The 26,675-nt window shown below is 43.9% G+C and overlaps 3 protein-coding genes and 1 pseudogene across 3 annotated transcripts; 2 read left to right on the top strand and 2 right to left on the bottom strand.

The window, feature by feature from the left end:
* Positions 1-1,769: 1,769 nt before the first annotated feature.
* On the top strand, positions 1,770-22,170 carry LOC136478177 (ATP-dependent DNA helicase At3g02060, chloroplastic-like). The gene is given in 16 exon segments (XM_066476524.1): positions 1,770-2,457; positions 2,791-3,016; positions 3,775-4,020; positions 4,526-4,660; positions 5,028-5,152; positions 16,966-17,105; positions 17,699-17,769; positions 18,356-18,517; positions 18,693-18,779; positions 19,392-19,565; positions 20,311-20,355; positions 20,472-20,552; positions 20,554-20,643; positions 20,724-20,909; positions 21,290-21,651; positions 21,751-22,170. Coding segments are annotated over 15 exon segments (2,475 nt in total). The 5' UTR covers positions 1,770-1,852; the 3' UTR covers positions 21,392-21,651; positions 21,751-22,170.
* Positions 10,861-12,073, bottom strand: LOC136474990 (uncharacterized). Its single transcript, XM_066472548.1, has 2 exons — positions 11,406-12,073; positions 10,861-11,336 (listed from the first exon to the last, which is right to left on the bottom strand). Exons 1-2 carry the CDS (start codon positions 12,043-12,045, stop codon positions 10,861-10,863), a joined length of 1,116 nt encoding a protein of 371 aa, XP_066328645.1. The 5' UTR covers positions 12,046-12,073.
* LOC136474991 (L10-interacting MYB domain-containing protein-like) lies at positions 12,465-13,494 on the bottom strand. Its single transcript, XM_066472549.1, has 2 exons — positions 13,161-13,494; positions 12,465-13,065 (listed from the first exon to the last, which is right to left on the bottom strand). The coding sequence occupies exons 1-2, from the start codon at positions 13,464-13,466 to the stop codon at positions 12,514-12,516; spliced, it is 858 nt and encodes a 285-aa protein (XP_066328646.1). The 5' UTR covers positions 13,467-13,494; the 3' UTR covers positions 12,465-12,513.
* Positions 22,171-23,335: 1,165 nt separating the features above from the next.
* Positions 23,336-26,181, top strand: LOC136474988 (uncharacterized; annotated as a pseudogene).
* Positions 26,182-26,675: the final 494 nt, after the last annotated feature.

Raw genomic sequence — 26,675 nt, 5'->3', positions numbered from 1 at the left:
TTTCTTTACCGGCAGACGTGGACCAGAGGCACAAGGAGCTTGGCCCCTCTCAGCTCTAGGACGCTCCCTTAACTTAGCCTACACAGCCTCCAGGCACTAGGCGACATCGTCCATCTGACCCTTACACTCCAGGTACCAGCATTCTCGGTTACAAGGGTAAAGGTAAGACTAGGAGACAGTGAGGGTTTGTGGTAGATGTTAGTATATATTATTATGGATTTTGTAGTCATTTTTCTGTAATTATTTGGGATTATATGGACATTGTGGATTATTTGGACTATGTAGGACATGTTATGTTGATTGTGATGTTCGTTGTGGTTGCATTGTGCTCTTTGGACGATTAAATATTTGGATTATATAATGATGTCTCTATTTATAACTGTGGATGCTCCTGAAACAAGGGAAACTCTTATGAATTTTTTCATGAATCATTAATTATACTATATTGCTAAAAATGCATAAATGTAGTACACAGATTAAATATAAATTTATTAGAATGTGTATCGTCCAATCATATGGTACAGACTGTCGGGAGTTCCGACGTACGTCGGGACTTTTGACGTGCGTAGACAGCCGACCAGTAAAAACCCAGGTGTCGGGACTCCTGACTTGGGTCGGGACTTCCGACTCACGTCGGGACTTTCAACAGCCACAGTCACTACACAGGCTAAGTGACTAGATGTCAGGACTTCCGGCATGAGTCGTGACTTCCGACGATCGGGAGTTTCGACCTACGTTAGGACTTTCGACATCAACAATCACTAAAACATATTCTACGTGCTTGTGGAGTGCTAGAGTGCCTGTTTTTTGATTTTTTTATGCTTGAGCACTCTATTTTTCTCAGACCAACTAAGTTTGCATCCCTCTTTATAGTGCGGCAGATTCTAAACTAAAAAACAAAAATAAAATCTTTGGAGAGCGCTTTGAGTTCGTCCGCCTTTATAACTTCAAAAATTAAGGGATATCATTTTATCTTTATCAACTCTTTAAACCTTTTATGGGACTAATAGCTACGACATATCTCATTAAGATCACATTAGTCCCTAATTTGGATGTCATTAATACACCAAAATCCACATAAAGGGCAAATGCACTTTCAAATCCTCAGTCTGAAACATACTGAGTAAGCAACTCATCATCCGGATACCAGTCCTCTGCCACAACCTGCAACTCATCATCCGAAGTAATAACGATTCTTAGGTTGAAAAATCCGACTAATATATACCGAATCGATGCGAAAAAACTAGGAGGGGAGCGAGAATACCTTGCTCTCGAAGATCTACGGATCAAATCAAAGTTTTCAAGGTCCAATATGTCGATTCCTGAGGTAGGACGAAGTGGGGAGAGAAAAAACCTGAGAGAGAAGAAAGAAGAGAAAGAAGGCTCGAACAAAAAAGTTGAGGTCGGGGTTAAAACACCACCTCGACACCATAGATCATAGCGTCAAGCTCGACGTCAAGATCTATGACGTCAAGCTGCCTGCCAAGTCACCTCCACGTCTACACCGAGCCCAAGACCTCGGCGCCAGCAACGATAGCGCTGAGCAGTTGCTGACGCCGAGCTAAGGGTCAAGATTTTAAAATATTACCTTTAGGAGTATATTTGTAATTTTTTTTTTAAAAAGTTAAAAATAAAAAATTCGGATATACCAGCAGCCAAAATTCGGCAAATATCTCCCCCGCCCGTGCACCGGTCCACGTAAACCCCCAGAATTATCTGTTGCCCCGCCTCGTCCACCGCTATCCAGTATCCACACAACCCCCGGCTTAAACCCCTCCCCCTTCCAAGTTCAACCCAAATGCCCCGGGCCTCCCCGTAGCCTCGGCGTCCCGTCCCCGGTCCCTCCATCTCCATGGCCGCCCCACCGCCTCACACCCCGCCGGCGGCGGCTCCCCAGCCCCTCCTCCTCCTCCTCCTCCACCACCCGCCAGCACTGGTCCTCCGCGTCCGCCTCCGACCCCGCAGCCTCCGCCTCGCGAGGGCGCCCGCGCCCGCGGCCACGGCCACGGCGGCAGCCGCGGCCTCCGTCGCCCCCGACGACATCTCGCAGCTCAACCACCGCCTCCGCGCCATCGCCCGCCGCCGCGAAGCCGCCTCCGCCGCAGCCTCCCCGTCCTCCTCCCCCGTCGACCCGGCCCAGGCCGAGGCGTACCTCCGCCTGATCCGCGACCAGCAGCGGCTCGGCCTGCGCCAGCTCCGCCGAGAGGAAGCCGAGGGCGACGACGGCGGAGGGGAGTGGGCGAGGAAGGGGGTGGCGGCGGGGAGCTCGCTGGGGCATCGGGTGGACCCGCGGGAGCTGGAGCCCGGCGAGTACGTCGTGCACAAGAAGGTCGGCGTCGGGAAATTCGCCTGCATCAGTGCCGAGGACGGCGTCGACTACGTCTTCATTCAGTACGCCGACGGCATGGCCAAGCTCGCCGTCGACCAGGCCGCGCGCATGCTCTACAGATACAACCTGTATGACCTCCTCCTTGGTCCTCAGTCCTCACCCACCCACCATCTGTGCATACACGGCTTCTGTGCTTTGCAACCATTCCAATTGAAAAAATGAAATTGCGCTCCTTCAATCACTGTGCTCCAATTGGAAATCCTGATTTGTCCTAGGAACCAAAATTTGAAACTGTCACTTTCGTGATGGATGCGGATTTGCAATTTCGATTGGTGGCAAGGAACACATTCGCTTCAATTTTGCATGCTATGTTATGACTTATTATATGAGCCATTATCGCGTTCTCAACTGGAAATTAAAATTTCACGTTAACCATTTATTCAGATCGATCTCTTTTGCAGGCCTCACGAGAAGACGAGGCCACGGAATTTGAGCAAACTGAACGATCCTTCCACCTGGGAGAAGCGGAGGCTGAAAGGGAAGCTTGCTGTTCAGAAGATGGTTGTCAACCTGATGGAACTGTATTTGCAAAGGATGAGGCTGGGAAGACCTCCGTACCCAAAGCCGGCATCCATGGATGACTTTGCTGCTGAATTCCCTTATGAGCCTACTCCGGACCAATGCCAGGTCAACTTGAATCAACTACTATTGTTTTTTCTTCTAAAAAGTTGCTACTCACATTCCTTGTGTTTTTCAAGATGTATACAAATAGAAATAGGAATATTGCAGTTACCCTCTCACTGACATCGATGATAGACAAAATTACACCCTGATAACTGCTGCGATGTGTGTATGTACTACTTTAGACACTGTTCAACATCACAGTATTTTCTGAGCAAAAACCATCTCCTGCCTGGTGGATGCATAGACCAAGGGTGAAATGTTTGGAAATTGCACATGAAGTCTCTTCATGCCCCATGAATATGCAGTTAGATTGTTTCCTTAAATATGACACACATCTATATGGGCTGGGCTTAGAAGTCTTTCAGTTCCCTTTATAGTTGTTTTTCATACCTGTGAAAGACTCATTTCGTGACTAGCTCAGAGATGATCCACTTTGTATGGAATAATATAAGGCATGCACTACTGCTCTGTTGTCAGAGTTGAGGGTCTCATTTGCTATATCCTAGAATTCTAATTGTAGAGCTCTTCAGATGCGGATCTGTGTGGGGTCTAAAAGAGATAGAACCAACTCATTCTGATCACTGTACTTCTCCCCAGGGTTCTTCTATCCGAGTCCTATTAACTTGAAAAACTACCCGGAAGATCAGAAATTCAGGATTCTGTTGCATGTACACACAGTGCAAAACATTATATGGTCCACAGTACAATACATTCTAAATAAACTTGAATGCTGGCTGAAATGGTGCTCATTCTGATGACAGGCCTTTATAGATGTTGAGAAAGATCTGACAGAAAGGGAAACACCAATGGATAGATTAATCTGTGGAGATGTGGGCTTTGGCAAAACAGAAGTCGCAATGCGCGGTATATTCATTGTTGTGTCTGCAGGATTTCAAGCTATGGTTCTCGCCCCAACAATAATACTTGCCAAGCAACATTATGATGTAATGACTGAGCGTTTTGCGAACTATCCAGAGATAAAGGTCGCCATATTTAGTGGTGCTCAGGTATGCCGTGGCAGAAGTTAGTTTAGCCTACAATTTTTCTTGAACGCAGTTTAGCCCACAATGCAACACATTTCATATTTCCCCCTTTCTTTCGGAACAATCTATGTTTGTATTTAATTCTTGACCCTAAGAAATGTTGCACCCTGATCTCCTGATTCTTAATAGACATTTAGCATGAAAAGAATCCTTATATATATGACTTGTATCATTTGCAAAGATAAGATATGTAATGGGTTGCATAGCTGTGGCAGTACTGTCTTGCAACTTAATGTTATTAGTTGTCAGATTATTGTACAAACTTGTTTTAAAGAAGAATATTTTACTCATCCTTCCTTTCTTTAGTGATTTTATAACTTTTGGAATGTATAGAGTTGTGTTGATGTGAAGTGTGTTTCAGCCTTGCTGACCCCCAGCTATCAAAGAGTTATTACATATTGAAATTAATTTACTTAACCTATCAACTCTATCAATTGCACTGTATAACATGGTGACCTCTTCTTTGCAGAGCAAAGAGGAGAAAGATGAGCTAATAACAAATATTAAGAATGGAGATTTGCACATCATTGTTGGCACTCATGCTCTTCTTACGGAAAGGATGGCCTATAGCAATCTTGGTCTCCTAGTGGTGGATGAAGAACAAGTACCTCTGCGAATCTTGCTACATCTTCTTTTTCAATCCTTGAAATTCTGTCTTCTTTTGTTGAGTCATTTGTGTGTGTGTAATTGCTGTTCTAGTCTGGTGGTGTTGTGGGTGAAGGGCAAGTGCCTAGAGAAGAATAGAATTTTGAAAGCTAAATTAGTTCCACTCTTTTCAAAGTCTACTATGTTAAGTTGTCATAGCTTAATGCTGTGATTGGCATCTTGCAAGAAAGTTGAGTCAAATCAAAAGTTATCATATATATATATATATTTTTTATGCATATATCTTCATAGGCCACTTTAAAGGCTTTGTTGTTGTTGTTGTTGTATGCATATATCTTCATATACTCCGTTTAAAATATTTACAGAAGTTTGGTGTTCAACAAAAGGAGAAGATTGCCTCATACAAGTCTTCTATTGATGTTCTTACACTTTCTGCAACACCCATTCCACGTACACTGTATCTGGCTTTGACTGGTTTCCGTGATGCAAGGTAAGGTGTGGTTACAGTAGCATGTTCTTTTGTACCTCGTCCATCTTGTTGAGATAAGATATTGTGTCATCTAGAATTTAAATATAGATGATTTATTGCAGAACGTGATGGTAATCGCTACCACTACTTTAAGACCATTATCAGCTAATGATTACCACTAGACGTTTTTTTGAACGGGAAATACAGCAGGGGAGTCCCCCACTGTTAGAAATTATATTAATAGGAGAAAAAGAAAAAAAACTGTTATCACTAGACGCCAACACGAAATTCAGCTTCTTGGATATTACATGCTATCTGCTCTAGTTTTGCTCTATTTAGTCTGTACCACTCTGCTGATACTGCTCACTGGAGTGACATCCATCTGTTGTTAATAACAACATAAAAATATAAAGGACGTGGCTTAATGATATTACTGTATTTTATTTGCACTTGTTCAAAATTAGAGATATAAAAGCATGCCGAATAGGTGGCCTCCCAGGGTGTCCACGTACGTTCTATTTAGTTGGGGCGTTAGATAGAAATTCCACGGCTCAGATGAAGCGTGTCACAACCAGTCTTCCTCCATGCATTCGACAGTGGATAGATGAAGCAAGTGGACGCCTTCAATGAAGCAGTGCTTCCCTGGTGATTGTACGTGGCACGCAAATGGACGGTGGCGCGTAGCAGGGGACGGTGGATTCTCGGTATGCATGGCCGGTGCCTAATTATCACGGTGGTCGGCACGCATGCGAGTACGCGTGTGTGCATGCTGCTGTGGGGCCTTGCTTGCTTTGCATGCATGCATAAGCTATCTGTTTGTGTGTGCGGGTGCACTGCTGACACTTGCTTGCTTGTATGCTTGCTGCTACTACGTGCGTGCATCTGTGAGCCGTGGGTGAGTTTCCCCCCTCCGCCTCCATGCTACCATAAGATAAAAACAAGTTGGGCAGGTGGGCACATTTAATGCCTCTCTTCCTTACCATCAGATAAAAATAATTCACCGACCATGTAGGAACATTTGTACTTACACATGCATCCATGCATCTAAGAGACGGCTTGGGTTGTGTGCACGTTGCTACCGAGGTGGTCGGTGGTTGGGGTTGGTCGCCATTAATACGGCTACCATACTTACATCTGCACCTTGGTGGCCTCTGGTAGTCCCATGATACCCTAAGCAATGCTGAGCACAGGACCATAAAAGAAGTAAGACATGCATTAATGAGTATATTTATTCCCATATCAGAGGGGCTTCGGTTCCCAGCTTGGCTTTGTAGGTTATACGAGATCTACAGCAACAATTTGGATGTTACTACTGATGATCCAGAGGACAACCCAGAGAAGGGAAGCAGCTGCCATCAAAAGTTCAGAAAAACCAACGTAGGCATCAGGCAAGAAGATCCTACAAGCTCCACTATGCTTCTGTTCTTGTAGTGCAAACTGCATTGCGAACAATGGCAGCACGAAAGGAGTTCAGATTTAAGAAGCAATCTACAGGAGCAGTTACAATTCAGGTGGTTTTGGGCTATTTTGATGAGTACGATGGCAGCAGCGTAGAATCTTACGTCTAGAGTCTTTTCAGGATAAAAAAAGAATTTTGCTCTAAAATACCATATATGTATACGTGCTAAATTTTTTCTAAAGATGTTGGATATGGTCGAGAGTACCCAATCGTAGCTGTATGTATATGCACCCCTAGCTTTGTTAGTCGAACATTTGTATATTTTAAACCATTGATCTCCATCAAAATTATATAGATTCATGCCACTATTTATTTGGTGATTCTAGAAATTGATTTTATTACTCCCTCCGTTCCTTAATATAAGCCATATAGATTTCTAAAGAAAATTCCAAAATATAGCATATGCCCCAACCAATCCCTTAGATTTTTCTTAACAGAACAATTGATACTCCGTAGCTTTGTTTCTATGTACATATGCATTCCATCTGAGTCTGGCACGCGCAGTAGCTTTGTTTCTCTCCCTCTCTTTCACGCTAGACTCCATGGACAACTGCAACTCATCTTCCATGCCCAAGGAGAAGACAAAGCAAGTGATCTCGCTTCCAATGGACAAGGACACGAAGACGGCGACCTCGCTTCCCATGCTGAAGGAGGAGATCAAGCTGGTGCCATGTGTGATGTGTCTTCAATTGCCCGGAACGAAGACTGACTTCTCGCATTGGTTCAGAGAGATGGCAAAGTATGAGTGTTCCGGGTGCGGCGAGATGCGCGCTATGTTTGAGCCACCCTCGGATGTTGACGATGGACCGCACCCGGTGCGCAAAACCATGGCGACCACCGAGTAGCGGGCCACCGAGTCCTTCGCGGACGTCAAGGACATGGCCGTGTCCGTGAAGTGCTTGTCCCGCGTCGCCGTGACCACCTAGTCCGGCGTGGCCGTCCCCTTCTTCTCCACCGTTGCCATACGACTCTGTCACTTCTACCTCTGTCAAGATAGCAAATCCGAATTATGCACAGATCGCGAAACGAATGAAGAATCTATTGCACAAACGATGAATCAAAGTGGGAAAACCTGGTTCAAGCCACTCGTAGTCGTAGTTCAACTCGGCAGCATCCTCTGCCTCGTCGCCGAGGGCATTCCAGTTGATCCACCCGGAGCGGCGACCAGCCATTAGAGATGTCGAGCTCGAGCGGGAGACTGGTGAGAAAGCGATGGGGAGAATTTATAGCTCCAGGGTCGCTGTTTACAAAACGAAAATTTCTGATCATTGGCGCCATTGTGATTCCCTCCTCTGCTGGAATTTTTGGATGAGCCAAAAACTTCCATCGCTTTTCAACTCGCCGAGGCTTTTCCCTCTGCATGCCGCGCGGGAGAGAGAGTAAAATACTCACATTCAAAATGATGCTCGTCGGTGTCACTGAGTCCACTGCCTGTCCTGCGCTTCCCTCTGCATGCCGCGTCGTCGCTCGCGGGAAAGGTAGGCGGTGGGTCCAGCGATGAGGGGAAACCAATCGGTGCGTGTGTGATTTTCCTTTTTTTCCTCGGTCCCACATACTTCCCCAAGCCGTGCGTTAATATTCGTGCTAAAAACTATATGGCTTATATTAAGGAACGGAGGGAGTATTATACAGCGGAGGCAATATATTTTTAAATTCACTATGAGAAATGATTTCATAATATATAATTCATAAATTGTGAAACAAAAAAGATATTTAATGATGATAAATGATCATAATATTTGACTTAGAACAAATCTAATGTAATATGTCAAATAAATAACAGAAGTACCCTTGCGTCAGGAGTGAAGGTGTAACACCTCTGGTGTTACGAGCTCACTAATCATTGAGATTATGACCTGAGAGATAAATCTATTAATATAGTGAGTTAGTTACGTAAATGCCTATATGTGTTAATGAAAAAAATCATAACGCGAAGAGTAGAATAAGTAGTTCTAAACATTGGCACAGAAGCAATTTTTATAAACAAAATAAAATATAACCTGTATTTAGTACTTGAATAAAATTTGGAGCGCAAGTTTAATAGATGAAAATGCAACTTTTGTTTCGGTAAATAAAAGTCGTTCGATAGTATTTTGATAGATCATGTTTGTGCATTGTAGTGCACGTATTGCTTGCAGATACGCCATCCATAGGTGTCACGCGTGTCGTATGGTGCACGACTGACTCGTTCCTGTTCTAGAGTTAATGCTAAACTGTGGATTTATGCTTCGCGTCGCCTGTGGTTCATGCCTGCCGTGACCCGCGTCTCCCCGTACTCTTTTCTGCGCTCTTGTCGGAATCTTGTCCGACAGCCGTATTAGTCATTAATGGCCTCGGACATCGCTCGCCTCGAACGCGCGAAAAATTCGGTCGATTCATTTATAGTGATCTCGTGCTGGAATCTTGGTGGACCGCACCAGGACCACTGATCACTCAGCCTTTATAAGCAGGGTCTAGCTTAGCCATTGGTACCACCACTCGGTGCACTTTAGCTCGCCTAGCTTTTTCTTTTGAGCCAGCTTTTCGCTCAGTCATTCCTTACAACCATCGCCAGTGATGGCAGAAGCCTGGGTTAGTAGTTACTGCCTGAACACTGAGGGTTTTCCCAAGATCCTGTATGCCCCCCTGCAAAAGCTCGGAGTCAAAGATCGTCCCGAGTATGAGGGCCGTGAGTATGAAAAGCATGACACTGAGCGGTGTGAAGTTACCGTCTACATTGGGAAGAGTGAAGAGTTCTCCGACATCACTGAAGCCTGGAATGTGACCGCAACCGGGTTTCGCTTCGTCGACACCTACCAGGTTGTGGCTCGCAAAGCCTTGTGTTACCTTTGCCAGATCTATAAAGAGCCGATTGCCCGTACCCCCATGAGGTTCTTTCCACCTTTGGAAAAGAATCGACGGGCATGGAGGGCTCGCATGGAGGCTTTGCAAGGGCGGGATGCGCAAGAAGATAGTCCTACCACGGTGCACTTGACCATGTATCTGCTTGCTCTGGATGAGCAGTATGACCGGCAAGCCTCGGAGCTGAGGAAGTGCCTTCGGCGAGCCGAGGAAGCTGAGATCTTCTCCAGGATGCTCCAGGTGCAGCTTGCCGAAGCGCATGCCAGTGCGGCAGCCGCTGAGAGTCAGGAGACTGCCATGTCGGAAGCTCTGAAGAAGGCTGAAGATCGACATACCTATCAGTTGGGAGAGGCCTACCTTGTCACCAGGGCCAAGCGGAGGACGTTGGCTGCTGAACGGCAGGATCCCTTGATCGTGGAGGGGATCCCTGTCCACCCGCCAGAAAGAAGAAGAACCGGTGTTGCAGTACCGCCAGCACCTCCACCCTCGGAAGTGTCAGAAGTAGAACCCTTGATTCCTCTCGCACAGCCATTGTCAAGAGAGGAGGCCGATCCATAGCTAGGGTGGTAGAAGAATCCATAGAGCCCGGGAATGAAGATGCGTGGTCCAAAGTAGATTAGTTGCCTTGGGATGATGTACCCGTAGTTAGTAGTGTCTTTCGTCGCTGTCCACCGGTATTGTAATCTTTCCGTTGTATTTCGTCCGTAGTTGTTGAGGTAGTCCGATCTTAGGAAAAGTGAACGATGTGTCGAGAATGGGAGAGTAAGTGCTTGTATGTTGTACCAGCATAAGGACGTTCGGAATATGCATTTTATTTATTTCGCTGTGTTATTGCGTCCATCTACCTTAAGGCCCTGTTTGGCATGACTCCAACTCTGGGTAGAGCTGCTCCACTCCAGAACTCCTGGTGGAGTCAGCTCTGGGTAGAGTTGGAGTTGTCTGATGGAGGTGTTTGGCTGGGAGGGTGTCCTCAGCTCCAGACAAGAGGAGTTTAAGGGTAGATTGCCATTGTTGCCCCTGGTTCGATTTGAACTACTTCTCACAAATATGAAATGAAAATAAACGCGGTGAAGTACTACTGTTGTACTATGCCAAGAAGATTTTAGAAGGCACACTTTCGTTTGACTGTCATCGATCTGTGGCAACTACCGTGAAAAATGAAGAGGGTAGCTGCTGCACTAGCTGATTGGTGAAAAGATCTGTGGCAACTACCGTGAAAGTACATGCACTAGCTGATTATTGAAGCTGGCGGCCGGTTCAGAGTGGCAGAGCAGCATTGCATTGCATTTGCATTCGGATTTTCAGATTTCGATTCAAAATTGAATAGAACAAGGCAGTTCAGCAAATGGTTGCAATGATTGATCTGAGTACACATAGATCCAAAATAAGTTCATAGTTCCAAAATAAGGTCGTTACAATAATTATTGCACTAATTCCATGCTAGGGCGACGGATGTAGCCATATTATCACGAAATGTGTCCATAGTCACAAAGCTTGATTCCGAAGTTGATCCATCAGAGGCATGTTGAGACACGGCATACTTGTTGTACCTTTCCGGAATAGTAGGCATGAAGGTAGGATCTCTATCAAAATTAGCAAAGTCCACATCAACACTAGCATGTTCACGTATGAAATTGTGTAGGACCATGGTAGCAGCAACAATCTTCTTTTGTGTGGCCATTGAATAACCGGGCATCTTGTAAAGGATTTGCCATTTCATTTTTAATACTCCAAATGAGCGCTCAATAACATTACGGACAGATGAGTGTATACGGTTGAACTTCTCTTTTGGAGTATTTGGTTCCATACCTCGATGCCACTCGGGTAAGTGGTATCTTTCACCCTTGTATGGAGCTAGGTACCCCGGACGATTAGGATAGCCCGCATCTACAACATAGTACTTGCCTACACATATGTAAAACAAGATAAGTTTGTGCATACAAATATGAAAAAGAACGTAAGCAAAATATTTACCTTGAGGTGGATGTGGGAAGACATCTACATCTGCTTCCAATGCATGATACAATACACTAGTGTCATGCAAAGAACCCGGTTGACCCGCAGCCACATACGTGAAGCGCATATCAAAATCACAAACGGCAAGCACATTTTGAGTTGCAATTCTAGTCTTACCAATATATCTCACTTGTTCTTCAGGTGATAAAAACACACGAACATGGGTTCCATCAAGTGCACCAATGCAATCCTTAAAATGTGGATATGCTCTCTTGTCATTCCTAATCCTCTTATGCACATTGCGGAAATTAGGATCTGTTGGTCTCAAGAAATCTTGTGCCATGGCAACCACACAATCTAAAACTTCATGAAATTTTCTACTAATGGTTTCACCTGAGTGTTTGAACTTATTTTGTCCTCTTCTATTTGACTCACACCCACCACATGTGAATAGGAAAATGGCCAACATCTCATATGTATTAATGTGTTTCGATGGTTTTAATCCGTACCTCTCAACCAACACATCATGAAGATCATGAAAAATAACCTCATTCATCCGAAGCATTCGATGACACTCCCCTGGAGTGTTAACCGTCTCCATCAGCCATCCCATTCCACTTTGTTGTGAAAACATAAACCTCGGCGGTGCCTTGTCCATATACAATTCATGATAACTTTGTGCTAGTTTTGCACTGCTCTCAACCATTTTAAAAAAAAATTCCCCATCACTAGAATCATCAGACTCACTTGAAGACATCTGTGAACATTGACATAAATGAAATGTAAGATACAACTGCCATACAACTGCAAGAAAATGAACTACACAAATATGAACTGCAAGAACTTGAAAACATCAGTGAACATTGGCATAAATGAAAATGAACTACAGAAAGCTTTTTACTTGTCATACAGAACTGCCATACAGAACTACACAAATGAAATACAACTGCCATCGATGGGGAATTTTTCTGTAGGATACAGAAAGTACAGAACTGCCATACAAAAAAATAGAATGTAGCTAGAACGCCATACAAAAAAATAGAATGTAGCTAGAACTGCCATACAGAAAAAATAGACTGTTTACTGCCATACAGAACTGCCATACAGAAAAATCTCACTACCATTTCTACTTGTCATATTTATCATTGTACTTCCTCCTAAGCCAAGTGAACCTAATCTCATTAGTAGGCAAGGTCATGAACATCTCCCTTTGCTCCTTCTTCACAAACAGTTCAGTTGCAATGTAATGTTCATTGCTATCATAGCCGGCCCCACAAGCAATCACAACCTCCATCACTTCATCAATAGAGTATTTTCCATGTCTCTTCGAAACATATTCATTGGCTGAACTTGCCATACTGTTTACTGCTTCTTGAATTAGGAGTGCATTTCCAGACTTCGCCTTCTTGCCACTTTTTTCAACAGGCCTAGCCAATCTCTTGCCACTTGCAGGTGGAGGAGAAATACCAATATCCTCCTCTTGTGTTTCAGGACTGACATCATCATCTTGTGGATCAAAATTGGTTGCCTCCTCTTGTGTCTCATCAACATTTTCAACATTCACAACATGAGGAGACCAATGATCAATACCAATAGTAGTGATGTCAGCAAAACACTTGGCTAAGTCATCTTCATTCTCAAGGCCCTTCTTTTTGAACTTTCCACAACCCGGAATGTCCTGAAATAAGCAGAGCAACACATATTATTATAAAGTATTACAAACAGATTTGTCATATGGAAAACAAATATAGCAAAAATCTTGAACCAACTTACAGCTCTAGCTTTTTTCCACCATTCATCATCCATAGCAATAGTCTTCTTTATAGGATCCCAACCAGTCCCTGTTTGCCTCAGCATTAGTTTCTTCCATGCCTTGAAATCTTCCTTCAACTTGTCCCATTTGTTCTTGATCTGAACCTTGGTAGCCACAATTCCAGTCCTTTCTTTGAACCCTTTCTCAACCTCAGCATAACCAAGTGCATTCAAGTGTGTGTTTGGCCGATTTCCTTTTTCAACTTGTTCGGCAAACAACATACACAGTACTCGAGTGTTCTCCGAGTTCCAATCAATTTCAGGCATCTATCGAACTCACAAATTTCATATTAGACTCTAATCTATCCAACAGGTGATGCCATGATGGGCAATAGAACTTTCACTTCAAACAATTTCATAACAGACAACCAACTTATGGTATATAAATGATGAAAAAACAGTTTGTGTGTAAACAAGAGAGTACTCCATTAGGTACAGATATCATTATAATGCAGTTAGGTAAATGCGTGATGGAAGGATGGAATTTCATCATTGCCAGAATGACACTTCCCAGTTCCCCTACTAGGTGAGGTGAACCGTGAACCACAGCATGTGTTTCAACTTTCAATTCCCCCAACAACCTAAATTTCATTCAAGTTTCAGAAACAATTCCATGGCTACCACTACCACTACCATTCAAGTTTCAGAAACAATTCCTAGGAGATTCGGAGACCTGGCTAGGCGTATCCATTCAAGTTTCAGAAACGAAGACTCTGATTTCCATGGCTACCACTACCAGCAAACAAAAAAGGCCGCCCCCTCACCCCGAGCAGAACCGGTCCCGGACGGGAGGGGGAGGGGGCGCGGCCACGGTGAGAAGACGGAGGAGTTACCTTGGATCTGGATCGAGGTGGGCTCAGCGGGGGAGGTCCGGTAGCCACAGGCGGGGTGAGGGGGCGGTGGCAGCGGACGGGGTCGCCTAGTCGCGAGGAAGCCGCGTGTACGCTTGCTGGGGACGGCGGGGGGCTTCACGTCGCCCTCTTCTCCTTCTTCTCCGGCAGAGATGGAGGCGTCCTTCTTCCCCTTCTCCTCTAGGGTTAGGGTTGGGGATGGAGGAGACCTTCTTCTCTTCTCCACTAGGGAAAAGATGGGGGATGGAGTAGAGGGGGAAGAGAGGCGGGGGAGGGGAGGGGAGGGGCGCCGGCCGGCGATGGCGTCGCTGGGCCGTGGCCGGCGGAGGGTGCAGTCGCCCAGCGCGCGTCGCCCGGTCACGCGGATTCGCGGAGAGAGGGAGGGAGGGAGGGGGAGTCGGCCGCACGCAGGTGTGGGAGGCAGAGCGAATAGAAAGAAAAACGGTTCGAGTTGTGTAATCAGTGGCAATTGCGGGTAATTTCACCCTAACTCCACGTCTATATCTATTTTGGCCAGTTCTAGAGTAGGAGAAGAGGTGCTCCGAAACTCCACCTCTATTTGCACTACAGCTTCATGGAGTTGGCAGCTCCATGGAGTTTTAGAGCTGGGGTGTTTGGCTAGAAAATTGGTTGGAGTTGCTGGAGTTTAGCTCCAGAGCCATGCCAAACAGGGCCTAAGTCTCGTTAGACGTGCTTACGGTTTTCGAGGGCGATGTTAAGTGGGTTACAAGAGAAATTACCATTCGGATGCCAGCAGACCAGCCGTGATTGGATAACATAGGACACGGTATCGACTAATTGTGGATGTCCCAGCAGAACACTTGAATCTTTTTAAATTAGATCCGTTGTTGGATTTGAAGTCCGTGTCCCTTGTTGCGAAAGGAACCCTGGTTTCAATCTTCCCTTGCAATACTTCTTTGATTCTATGGTCTATGACCCTACCGTCTTCATTGCGTGTAAGTTGGTAGTAGTTGCCTGGTTAATAGCTTATGGAGCCGCGACGAAACCGAGGGCCCCTGTGGAACAGCTGCCACATGGTGACGTTGCTCGGCACACGCTGATATCGAGGTTGTTGACTAAGTACCTTTACCAAGTTATACCGCCATACCATTTTTGATACAAATATTCGGCTGTTTGAACGGGAATCCACAACGGGTTGATGAAATAGTGTTCTCTCAAAGTAAACAAGAGGAGGTGGTTTCGGAGGAATCATGTATGTTGCGATCTCACTTCATACAAAGGTTGGCGCATATTGTGGACAAGGAAGGGAACGAAAGAAGAACACCTGGGAAAAGTTAGCCTTGGGTAGTAGGGAGTGCTTAGAAAAGCCTGAGTGGATACCAAGTCCCAAGCACTATGCCCAGCTCGACCACGCTACGCACGTCGGGTCGCTATCACCGCGTGCCCCGCGGACACCGTCGGTGTCGGGCCCATTAGCACCCTGTCCTCGCATGGCCGCAACATCGTGCCGCACTTGTCGTCCTCGTGCACTGTGCGCTTCTCCTTTTCTCGGCCTCTGGTCCGCTCTTGATCCTCGCCCTCGTCCCCGTACCGGACCCCCCCTCCCTTCTTAATTCTTTTGGGGACACGGCCGCCCGCACGCCTCTCGTCGAGCGAACCCTCTCTCCTCTCCTTTATTCCCCCCTCCGCTCGCTTGCGCAGGGAGAGCGCCATGGCCGACTTTATCCCCACCGCGTGAACCGGCAGTGTATCCCATCCATGTCGTCTCCACTTCCGGTGCGCTGCGCCCCATCTCCAATCGCCACTATAAGACGTCCTTGGTCCTTGCTCTTCTTCATCCCCATCCCTCTTGAATCCGAAGCAGAGCTACAAGATCCAGTCGTCATTATGAAACTAGGTTCGTCTGACAGAGGTGATGGTGTAATCTGAGAAGAAGGGATCTGGTTTTCGAAGAAGTTCAAGTCTACCGTTGGTTAGTTTGGTCTTAGGGTTCACGATGTTTGACTTCTCAGTCTTCTGTTTCTGGATCTGTTGGTTATACACCATGTTTTGGATAATCATTATCTTGTTGTTTCTTCATTGCCCTCGTCTATCCCGACTTCTGGAGTAAGCTTTGGTTGTACTAGGTTGCTCTTAACCATGTAACTTTAAATCCCGGTGTAATTCAGTGTTCGACGCCGTGTAATCTTTTGTGTAATTCTAGATTTACGAAATGTGTTGTAGTTTCGCCTAAGGGGAGTGGATCCTAATTTACTCTTTTGTAAACCCTCGCGTTAGGAGACGTACTTGTGTTGTAGTTTTTGCTCTTTCCACCTATAATGTAATCCTAGCCAATGTTATGCTTTGAATCTAAGTGCGTTAGTTGCTTGAGCCCAACTCCATCAAATACTTCTTTCCACTAACATGTCATTGATTTGCTGGCCTAGAATATGCACCATGTAGTGACAACCAACCTCTATGTTGGTTTACAATATTGTAATGAAAAAAGCCATGTTACCTTTTCTTCCCATATTTTCTCATTTAATGTACCAAATAGACGAACCTTTCGTAGCAACGCGATGAAAAAACATATTAGACATGAACCATATTTTCTAAGATTTTTCCTATACCAAGCATATCACCCGCAGCGAAGTGTGGGCAGCAATGGCTAGTATGAGTAATAGCTAGCACTTCGACCTTATTGCTCAAAATAAGAAACCTCTACCATCTATGGATTTTCTTTTACCATATTAGATTCCATGGACGAATGGACTGTTATAGCTTGCAAAAGATTAATAAACAATTAATGCTACTGTGGTGCAGGTAGATTATATGCTTGACAAATTAGTGTTATCCTATAGTAGACTAGTAGTTTTTATGCTTGCATGGTTCTCCATAATGTAAACACTTTAGTTGCATTCAACTTGTATACTTTATTTTCTGTTTTTCCTATTGAAGTGTATTTCTACTTCCAGTTTGATGTCTACACCACCTCCTGAAAGAGTTGCTGTAAAGACATATGTGTCAGCATTTAGTAAAGAAAGGGCCCTATCAGCTATCAAGTTTGAGCTGCAACGTGGTGGTCAAGTCTTTTATGTTGTGCCTCGAATAAAAGGTCACAATTCTGTTAGCTTCATATGATTTTTTTCATGATAGATCCTCATGATGCACGAAGTATGTTTCTTAATAATTCAGTTTACTTTTCTTTAAGTTTGTTCTGTAAACATTTGACCTGCTTGAGCTAAATTCTTTTTTTTTTCCCTTCTCGGAAACGCTGGAGAGCTGCGTTTCCTTGTATTAAGAACAAGGGGTGAGAACCTTTACTACACACACATACACACGAACACACACCAAAACGTATTCCGTTGACAAGGTTACATAGATCGCCGATGACACATGTCAAAGCGACCTGACCAAGACTAAGCCTAGCTAAATTCACTGAATTATGCTGTTAACAAGATAAATTCTGGCTACAAATCTGGCTTGGTTAAATTGTATTTAGTAGTTAGCCTGTTTAATAAATATCTCATTTGAATGGTTGAACAGTATGAACCTGACGCTTGGTTAGCCGTTTCAGCTGAATCGCTAGAAGTCTAGTCTTACAACTACGCATATGATTTGTCTCTATATGGTCCTTTTGGATAAACAATGCACTATTACATTTTAAAATACATATGCATGTCTCATATTTAATTCATCATTCAACAGCAATAGACGATGTGTTGCAGTTTCTCAAGGACTCTCTGCCTGATGTACCAATTGCTGTTGCTCATGGAAAGGTAGGTTGACTAAGTTGTTCAAGAAGTTGGGCATCCATTTCACTGTGCCATTTTGTAACTCCTTAGTTCTCAGTAGACATTATCTATATTTGTGTATCTTGTGTTGTATTAAAAACCAAGATGCAAATGAGAATTTCCTACTATTTGATTTAACATATTCCACTGTGGGCACAAACCCTGTGTCACTGGCGGACCCAGGGCCTGGTGACCGTGGGTCTCCACCTGGGCTTCTCGCAGTTCGTGTCTATTAGGTCCAATTATTAAGTAGCCCACATATAAGGAGATAAGGTCTAATTCATTGCTTAGCCCATTAAATCGTACGGGCTTCTGAAAATTCTTGGGCTCACCATTACCTGTGTGGTTGGTTATTGTCCAAATTAATTCAAATGGAGATTCTGTCTGCTCCTATAGTTCATATCATTTTATGCTTAATTCATTTACTTCAGCATAACATGCCAACTTTTTTGAAGTCATTATCTTAAATTATTAAATATTGCCTGTAAATGTGTTTATATTCCAGTTGCATAGATGAATGAAACATTAACCTCATTGACTAATCTTATTTGTTAAAATTTATTTCCTACAGAAAATGTCAAAGAACATACAACTTGCTATGGAGGATTTTGCTAGCGGGGAAGTCAAAATTCTTGTATGCACACATATCATTGAAAGTGGAATAGATATTGCAAATGCCAATACAATGATTGTCCAGTTTGCTGAACTATATGGACTTGCCCAGCTGTATCAGGTAGCTTTTATTTCCTTGTATGTTTTTTCTTTGCCTTGTTAGTAGAATTTTTTAATGCATATGATTAATTCATTAAATGCTAAGTCATGCTCAATTGACAAATATTCTAATAAGAATATAAGATGCATGTATCTACTCTCTAAATTTCAAGTTCATTGTTTTGCCTTTGCTTCAGTTACGAGGAAGAGTAGGAAGATCGGGTAGAGAAGGCTTCGCATACCTTTTCTACACTGATAAGTCTTTGCTCTCGAGAGTTGCAACGGTGAGCTCTACAGTACACCTTATAGTTTGTTATTGGTATCCATCATTTAATTTATTTTGTCTCATACTGTTTTACTGTATGTGATGCTGAAAGCATATTTGGGGATGTTGTACAAGATGTTGAAGTCCCAATAAGAAACAGAATCTGACTTTTGATTATGCCAACATAGTTTGTGCTTGTTACTTGTATTTTACTAAGGCCAATTCACAGTACAGGTGGTACTACCTTATTAGCTGTTTGGGCATTTTTGTAGATGAGACCTACTCTCACAATCGGTAGAATACTGACACTGCGACAACCCCTCCTGCAGCCGCTTAGGCAGGATGTGATGTCATTAAGATAGAGACAGGCTATTTAGTTGGTGAGAGCAGATGGGAATTGCATCTGTTGTTATTCCTAATTGAGAGATTGGATACAGAGTACATTTTATAGAGACTTAAGGCTAAGAAATAAAGAGGCAACACGCCAGGGGGAGAACTGTGTGTTTGGGAGACTCTACAAGGAGGAGGTTTATGGTTGACAGAATCATGCACAAATGAACTTCAAAAGAGTTCATGTATACCCAGCAGATCATGGACTTCTACATTTGTCACTTAATATTTTCGTCTACAGGACAGACTTGGAGCTATTGAGGAGCATTCAGAGCTTGGCCAAGGTTTCCATGTTGCAGAGAAGGATATGGGTATCAGGGGATTTGGAAGCTTGTTTGGTGATCAACAGTCTGGAGATGTTGCAAATGTTGGCATTGATCTATTCTTTGATATGCTTTTTGATAGCTTGTCAAAGGTATCTTCACTCATCCGGACACATTTACTAATGATTTCTTCTCATTTTGTTTTCTACTTAGTAATCATGGCATTGGTTATCTAATATTATGGTGAGCCTTAAGCTATTAAATCTGCTGCATACGAAATTTCTTTCTTACAAATAGTGTTACTGATACAATATGGTGGTGCAAATGCACTTGTAATTGAGCTTTTCTGGGAGAGAGAAGATAGAAACGTCTACGTGGCTACCAACTTCTGAAAGGTTTCTCTTACCACATTGGTAACACTGAAGTCAGATATGACAAACTTCACTAATAATTCATCTAATCATCTGCTACACATTTGCAAATTTGCATCAGTAGAGCTAACTGCTTCTCAGAATTGTGAGATGCATCTTACATGGCCGAGAAGATAATTCCTGTTCTGAACTACTAGCTTGTGTACAAGTCTCCTTATCATGTCCTCCCCTTTGCAAGGCAGTCTATTCTTTGCTTGATTCATCACGGGTGCACATTATTGTATTTAGAATCTTCAGATTACTTGAAGGATAGTTAAAGCAGTTTGGCTAGTCCTTCAGATTACTGAAAGGATAGCTAAGAATATTTGTATTTTGCTATTTCAGTTTCCAACAGTACAACTATTGGGGATGATTGCTTTCCTTTATAAAGCAATTGAGTAATTTCTTAGCTAAGTTCTAGCTATAAGCTCTTCATGACATGCTATTGCCCATGATAATTCTGATAGGATTACTCTAACTCTTTCAGGTTGATCAGTTTTGCCTTGTCCCCGTTCCGTACAAAGATGTTCAGGTGAACCTGAAAATACTTCTCAATTTGAGTTGCATAGCTTTCTAATGCAAGCATTACATAATGATATTTTGCAATTTTGTACGAGCATTGTTTGAGTGAATCTTTTCTTGGGGCAGCTGGATATAAACATTTCTCCACGTCTCCCCTCTGAATACATAAGTTATCTGGAAAATCCTGTTGAGTTGCTCAATGAAGCAGGCAAAAGCTGCAGAGAAAGACCTATGGACCTTGATACAGTTTACAGAAGACCTCCGTCGACGATACGGAAAGGAGCCCCGTGATATGGAGGTTCTTCTTTATGCTATGATCAGGGCTCATGATTTCAGTTTAGTGGCTTACTTTGTTGTGTTATGTGCTTTCTCTTGCAGTTACTACTGAAAAAGCTCTATGTAAGACGGATGGCTGCAGATCTTGGTATCAGTCGGATATATCCATCTGGCAAGATGATATTCATGAAAACAAACATGAACAAGAAGGTATTTAGGCTCATGACAGAAGCAATGACTTCTGAAACACATCGGAATTCCCTATCATTTGCTGGAAAGGAAATTAAGGTAAGGGTCCATGTGCCCCAGTATGCAATTTCCTGGAGCAGATGAAACTGAGGAAAATCAGTCCTAGTAATGATTTTGAAATACTATAAGCAAAGCAGTATTTTAGTTGTGATGGATAGGATTAAATTTGGGATCTTGTAGGTTTTATGCCCAAAATCCAATCAAACAATATTCTTAAAGTACATGACCTTGTCTATTATCTATATAGCATAAATTAATGTGATCTTTAGTGTTCGTGCACAGCTAAGTGGTTAGTGGTTTAGTGCAAATTCTTCTATTAACCATAAACCATGTGCCTGGACGCACGTCTCTCTTGTGTCGTTCAAGAAAAAAAAAATTTCCATGCGTCGCCTTTCTTACAATTGTACTCTTTTCGACAGGCTGAACTCCTCGTGAGCTTGCCAGATACCCTACTTCTGAACTGGCTTTTCCATTGCTTATCAGACTGCTATACTGTAATACCAGCCCTTGTGAAGTACTAGATTATTATTATTTCATAAGAACTGAAGGCTTTTGCCACCACCATGAAAGGGGACAATTTATCCATGTTTGAAGAGAATGGTCTGTCCGAGAAAGCAGTCTTGGCTATTTGATTCATCTGCGAAGGATGGCTCTTCATTATGTTGGTATTGGCAGTCAGGCTCTGGCAGGCCAAAGCAAGCCCATATGCACTATTGATTTAGGAAAAGGTCTGTCAAAATTGTCAACATAACGAGCATACTTTAGTCCTATACATAAACTGGTATTATCTTGAGCCCCAAAGTTCCCTTTTTTGCAGTTCTTCACTAAATCCTTCTCACACTATCTTCTTTATTGGTTGTCGTCCTGCCAATTCTTTCAGGAGAATGCTCAACACAAAGCCACATATTGCAGTTTTCTACATTCGCTGATAGCAATGGGATGATTGCCTGATGCATAATCGCTAAATTCAGGTGCAATGCAAGTATGAAACATGAAATCAGGAAGCTCAGAGAACTAGTTCAGAATACCTGACAATAGATACGTTCAAAATTCTTCTAGGATTTTTGACATGAACTATTGAAATATTGCTCGATAAAATGGTAGGTATGGAACTAGGGATGGCGTTAACCATACACCATTTGTCTGACAAAAATCATTAGGAAATTTGGGGCCAGTTAGTCTGTGAGTTAATAGTTGTTGTAAATGCCTATTCAAACAGATTGTGACAGACTGACAGAGACAATATTAGTTGACAAAATTTCACGGAACTACAAGTATTTTTACATAATACACGCAGATCCATAATATTTGACACGTATCACAAAACTTCAACTATTTTGGGCCTTTTGGCACTTGGACCACAGAACCTGGTCCCTAAATAGTTGGTATTTTTTTGCAAGAAAATTGTAGCTTTGTGGTAACAAGTGCCAAAGTAGTTCTATGGTACATGCCAATTATTGATCAACTCATTTGGTCAAAGTAGTTATGTGAAACTTGATGTATTGGTTTTATACAACTAAGTTGTGTAGCAGTTTAAGATTTGTGCTTTAACATTTGAAGCTTAGCATAGTTTAGCCGAAGACAAAAAAGTAATAATCAGCCTGTTCGGCAGGTCGTAAACAATCGTGGATTATTTACTCCTGGCTGGTTTGATGTGAGAGAAAAATACTATTCCAGCTTATAATCCACGATCGTATACGAGCAAGCGAACAGGCTGAATATCTCAGGAAAGCTCTGATATGTTAGAAGAAACATTATGCTTGATAAGTTCACCAAAATGTGAATTGAAAATAACATCTGGATATCCGATGTGAAATCAAATCGTGGGGTCTCGGTCTTCATTTAAGCAACACTTCTGTCCAAATGTACAAAATGGTGCAAATGAAATTCATTGCAAAGCATGTCTAAGGATCTGCTTGGATCACTGTACTAAACTCTATAATCACCTAAAGTTTAGTCCTAGGCCATCTAAACGGGTAAATTAAAAGGTGACTACTATTTGGTCCAGTCTAATTTACCTTCAGTCGATTTCAATAGTTTACGTATTCAAAATATAGGACTAAACTTTACTTGACTGAGTTGGGACTAATGACTAATCTAGGTGATTCAAGAAAACTCTAAAGGCCTATATGTTTTCTTGGAATTGAATATTTTTTTAAGAGTCAAGAATCACATTACGTTTTAGATCTTAATTAAAGTGTTTCTATCAGTATGGAGTTTTTTTTTTTTGGGTCCACACTACGGAGAGATGAGCGGAAGGTGTGGCGACAAATCGCTCTTTCTATTTCTTACCCTTTCAATTTGACGTAGGTGTGTAATTAAGATTTGAAATGCGGTGGAATATGGAATTCTAAGCCAAATTATTTGATCCAAATAGGCCATAAACGTTTTTGAATTTGTTGAATGGCTTTGTACTCCAATGCTTTGGCATCAATACTGTTAATGCTTTACAATTGTAGATCCACTCTGGCAGCCTGTAGGTGAGAATTTGAGACCCGTTCATTCATGCGCACGTTCACGCAAACTCGCAAGTTCATGTTAGTGTGTGCTTCCGGAGAAAACCGGGTCCATGCCGGGACGACCGAATACCGGCGGCAACCGGTGCCCCTCTCCACCGTCCTCGCGGGCACGGGGCTGACCGCGCCCCCGCCGCATTTCTCGCCGCCCTGTTCCCTGCTCCCTCCTCCGCTACCGTGCCCAAAAACTCCGGCATCGACCGCTCCTCCTCCTCCTCGGAAGCCCGGCCGTGCTCCAACTGACCCCAATGGCGGAGACGCTGCTGCTCGCGTGCCACCTCGCCCTCTCTTTCGCCCTCCTCGCCGCCTCCCTCTCCCACCTCGTCGTTGCCGCCGTCTCCCACCTCTCGCCCTCCTCCCTCCACCACCGCCTCATCCGCCTGCTCCGCCACCCGCTCGTCCGCCTCCTCCCGCCGCTCCTCGCGCTCCCCTTCGCCTTCCTCCCGCTCGCCTCCACGCCCCTGCTGCCGCTCCTCCTCCTCCCTCCGCTGCTCCCGCTCCTCCCGCTCCCCTTCCTCCCTCCCCACCTCCCGCTCCTCCTCCTCCGCCCGCTCCTCCTCTCCCTGCCGCTCCTCCTGCTCGCGCGCGCGGCCGACCTCCTCGCCGCCTCGTTCCCGGCCTCGGACCTCCAGGAGCACGCGCTCGCTGTCGCGCGCCTCCTCCTCCTCGCCGCGGCGGCGGCCTCCCTCGCCTCGTCGCTCTCCGCCGCCGCGCCCAGGGGCTCGACGGCGGCCGGCGCCCACTTCGTCGCCGAGGCGGGGCTCGCCTGCGCGGGCGCCGTGGGCGGGCTCTGGGCGGCGCAGAGCGGGCTCAGCCTCTACGTCGACGCGTGCGTGCCCGCGGGGTGCCACCGCCTCCTGGACGCCGGCGGCGCCGCGCCGCCCGCCACGCGGTGCGACGTCGAGGAGGCTAGGCTCAGGGCCGTCGCCGTCATGGATCTCGCCCTGTCCGTGCACTGCGTCGTCGTGGCTGCCGTCGTGGCCGGGGTGCTCCTCGGGGTGGCGAGGTGGTTCGGGGTTGACAGCAGCACTGGTGTGGGGAGGAGGCATAATGGATCCTCCTATGATGCATTGCCCACAGTGGCAGTCTGCTGGGGCAATGGCGGAGATGGAGCATTTGCAGGGGAAGGGTGTCGGCAAGAGCGTGGCGCAGGAATGAAAATCGTGCAATGTATTGGATTAACTAGGTACATTTCGAATGACTCAAGTATATGTCCAGAGGTGAACCCTTGAAATGGGTGGGGTTCCAAATGGTGGCAGAATTTGTTCTGTAGAACGCTGATCTTTAGTTGCAATGAGAGGGCACTAGTCACTGCTGCTGCAGACGAATTGCATTGTCGATTGGCCCTTGGAGCCCAATCTATGGCTGGACCATTGATGTAGGTCGCTGCACTGATCTCAATGATTTGTTTATGTCCACAATTTGATATTTGGTAGTTCTGTCTACTTCAGGAGAATTTAATTTGCAATATTTTTTTATTTATTACTCCCTCCATTCTAAATTATAAGACAGTCTTGTCTTTTCTAGATACATCGTTTCTACTATGCATCTAGACATAGTGTGTATCTAAGGACATAGCAAAATTATGTATCTAGAAAAGCCAAAACGTCCTTATAATTTGGAATGGAGAAAGTACTTGATTCTTAGTAGCATACATATGCCAAATCTCTATGCCCACCCATATAACTAGCTAGTGAGCTCTTGAGCTTTTTATACTGACTTTTACATTCACATAGTACTATTTAGGGATTTATTAGCTATATTTGTTAGCCTGTGCTGCAGTTGTCCTTGGACAATTCAGTCTTGCATATTCTTTCGTGAAAAAACTTAAATATGTGGTACTAGTTTTCTAAGAGAGATATTGAGAGAAGCTGAAGGAATTGCATGGATGACCTCATGATGATGATAGTTCCATGAATCAGATGTTATGTAAGTCTATGTGGTGTAACAAATGAACTGTGGAACCAGAAGTCAGAGAATGCAGAATCCCTTTGCAGTTTGCACCAAGAGATTATTTAGAATCAGAACCTTAGGTTGTAGGGACACCTCTTCTAGGTTCTCATCTTATGATTTGTTAAATTTGATATCATTACTTCTCAATTATTTGATTAGAACGTGAAGGACTGAAGGGGTTATCCAACATACTGAAGCTCATTTGGAAAGGTTGACAAGAACCATACTCAGTTTTATTGTGATTCACTGAATCTTATTGAGACTACACCCAACTAGTTCAAAGGAGTATATCTGCAGTATGCTAGTAGTAGGTTTGTAATGATGTGGCAGTGTCAAACTTAAATGCTACTAAATGACGACCATATTCTTCTTCCTTCGTGGAGTTAGCCAAATGATTTTTTGCTTTTAGATTTACCCTTGAATTTTGCAAATGAATTTTACTATTTGTATCTTTATGCCTTTGTTTTGTTAAAAATCATTATATAACTGAATTAGATAGCCAAGAGTCGCAAACCTATGCTGTTTCCTTCTGAACTATTTTATGATTTTGGCCAAGCTATTCTTCTTCTGCTAAGCAAATCCAAGTAATGGTGTGTTTTCAATTTTTCATATGCTTCTTCAGGTCACTGTGCTGCCAAATATTATTTGGTAGCTGCAAGAATCTTCTATTGACTTATCAGTGATATGCTGGGCAGCAAAAGATGTTCTCTAGAGATTCTGACATTGACAATTAACTACTTGTTGTTCCAACTATGATCCATATTTACACCTTTGTAAATCTTTCGCTTAGTGCTTCTTTAGGAAAAGCGAATTGGCTACTCCTTAAACCAAAGGTCACTTAGGACATCTATATTCTATATCTCTGTCCAATAGGTGATTCTTGTCATTTTTCATTTAGTCTGTCTGTGGGTGAATACTGCTGGACTATGGTTGAACTTATGCAGATGTGACAACCGAATTGCCTGGTTCAGAACATCTTCAACTGTGTATGAATATCTGCTATGTGATTTCTCGTTGTTGTATGAATACAGACACAAAATTTCAGTTGGATGACTCTTTTGATGACACCAATAAGCGCTTTGTGCGGAGAATCCAAGAATCTGAGGTCAGAGAGGCGTTGAAAAGGATGAAAGGAGGTAAGGCGATGGGACCGGATGGTATCCCAATCGAGGTGTGGAGATGCCCCGGGGACATAGCTATAGTATGGCTAACCAAGCTGTTCAACCATATTTTTCGATCGAACAAGATGCCTGACGAGTGAAGGAGAAGTATATCGGTACCGATCTAAAAGAATAAAGGAGATATTCAAAGTTGTACTAATTACCGGGGAATTAAG

This window comes from Miscanthus floridulus, chromosome 8, assembly GCF_019320115.1.
Source record: "Miscanthus floridulus cultivar M001 chromosome 8, ASM1932011v1, whole genome shotgun sequence".
Lineage (NCBI taxonomy): Eukaryota > Viridiplantae > Streptophyta > Magnoliopsida > Poales > Poaceae > Miscanthus > Miscanthus floridulus.
This window is presented reverse-complemented; position numbering and strand designations above follow the sequence as displayed.

Excerpts from the sequence above, each read along its gene's own strand:
- LOC136474990 (XM_066472548.1), bottom strand. The coding sequence starts at position 12,045 with ATGGACAAGGCACCGCCGAGGTTTATGTTTTCACAACAAAGTGGAATG. Across the intron at positions 11,337-11,405 it reads CTTCCCACATCCACCTCAAG|GCAAGTACTATGTTGTAGAT; the intron begins GTAAATATTTTG and ends ACATATGTGTAG.
- LOC136474991 (XM_066472549.1), bottom strand. The coding sequence starts at position 13,466 with ATGCCTGAAATTGATTGGAACTCGGAGAACACTCGAGTACTGTGTATG. Across the intron at positions 13,066-13,160 it reads GGTGGAAAAAAGCTAGAGCT|GACATTCCGGGTTGTGGAAA; the intron begins GTAAGTTGGTTC and ends TGCTTATTTCAG.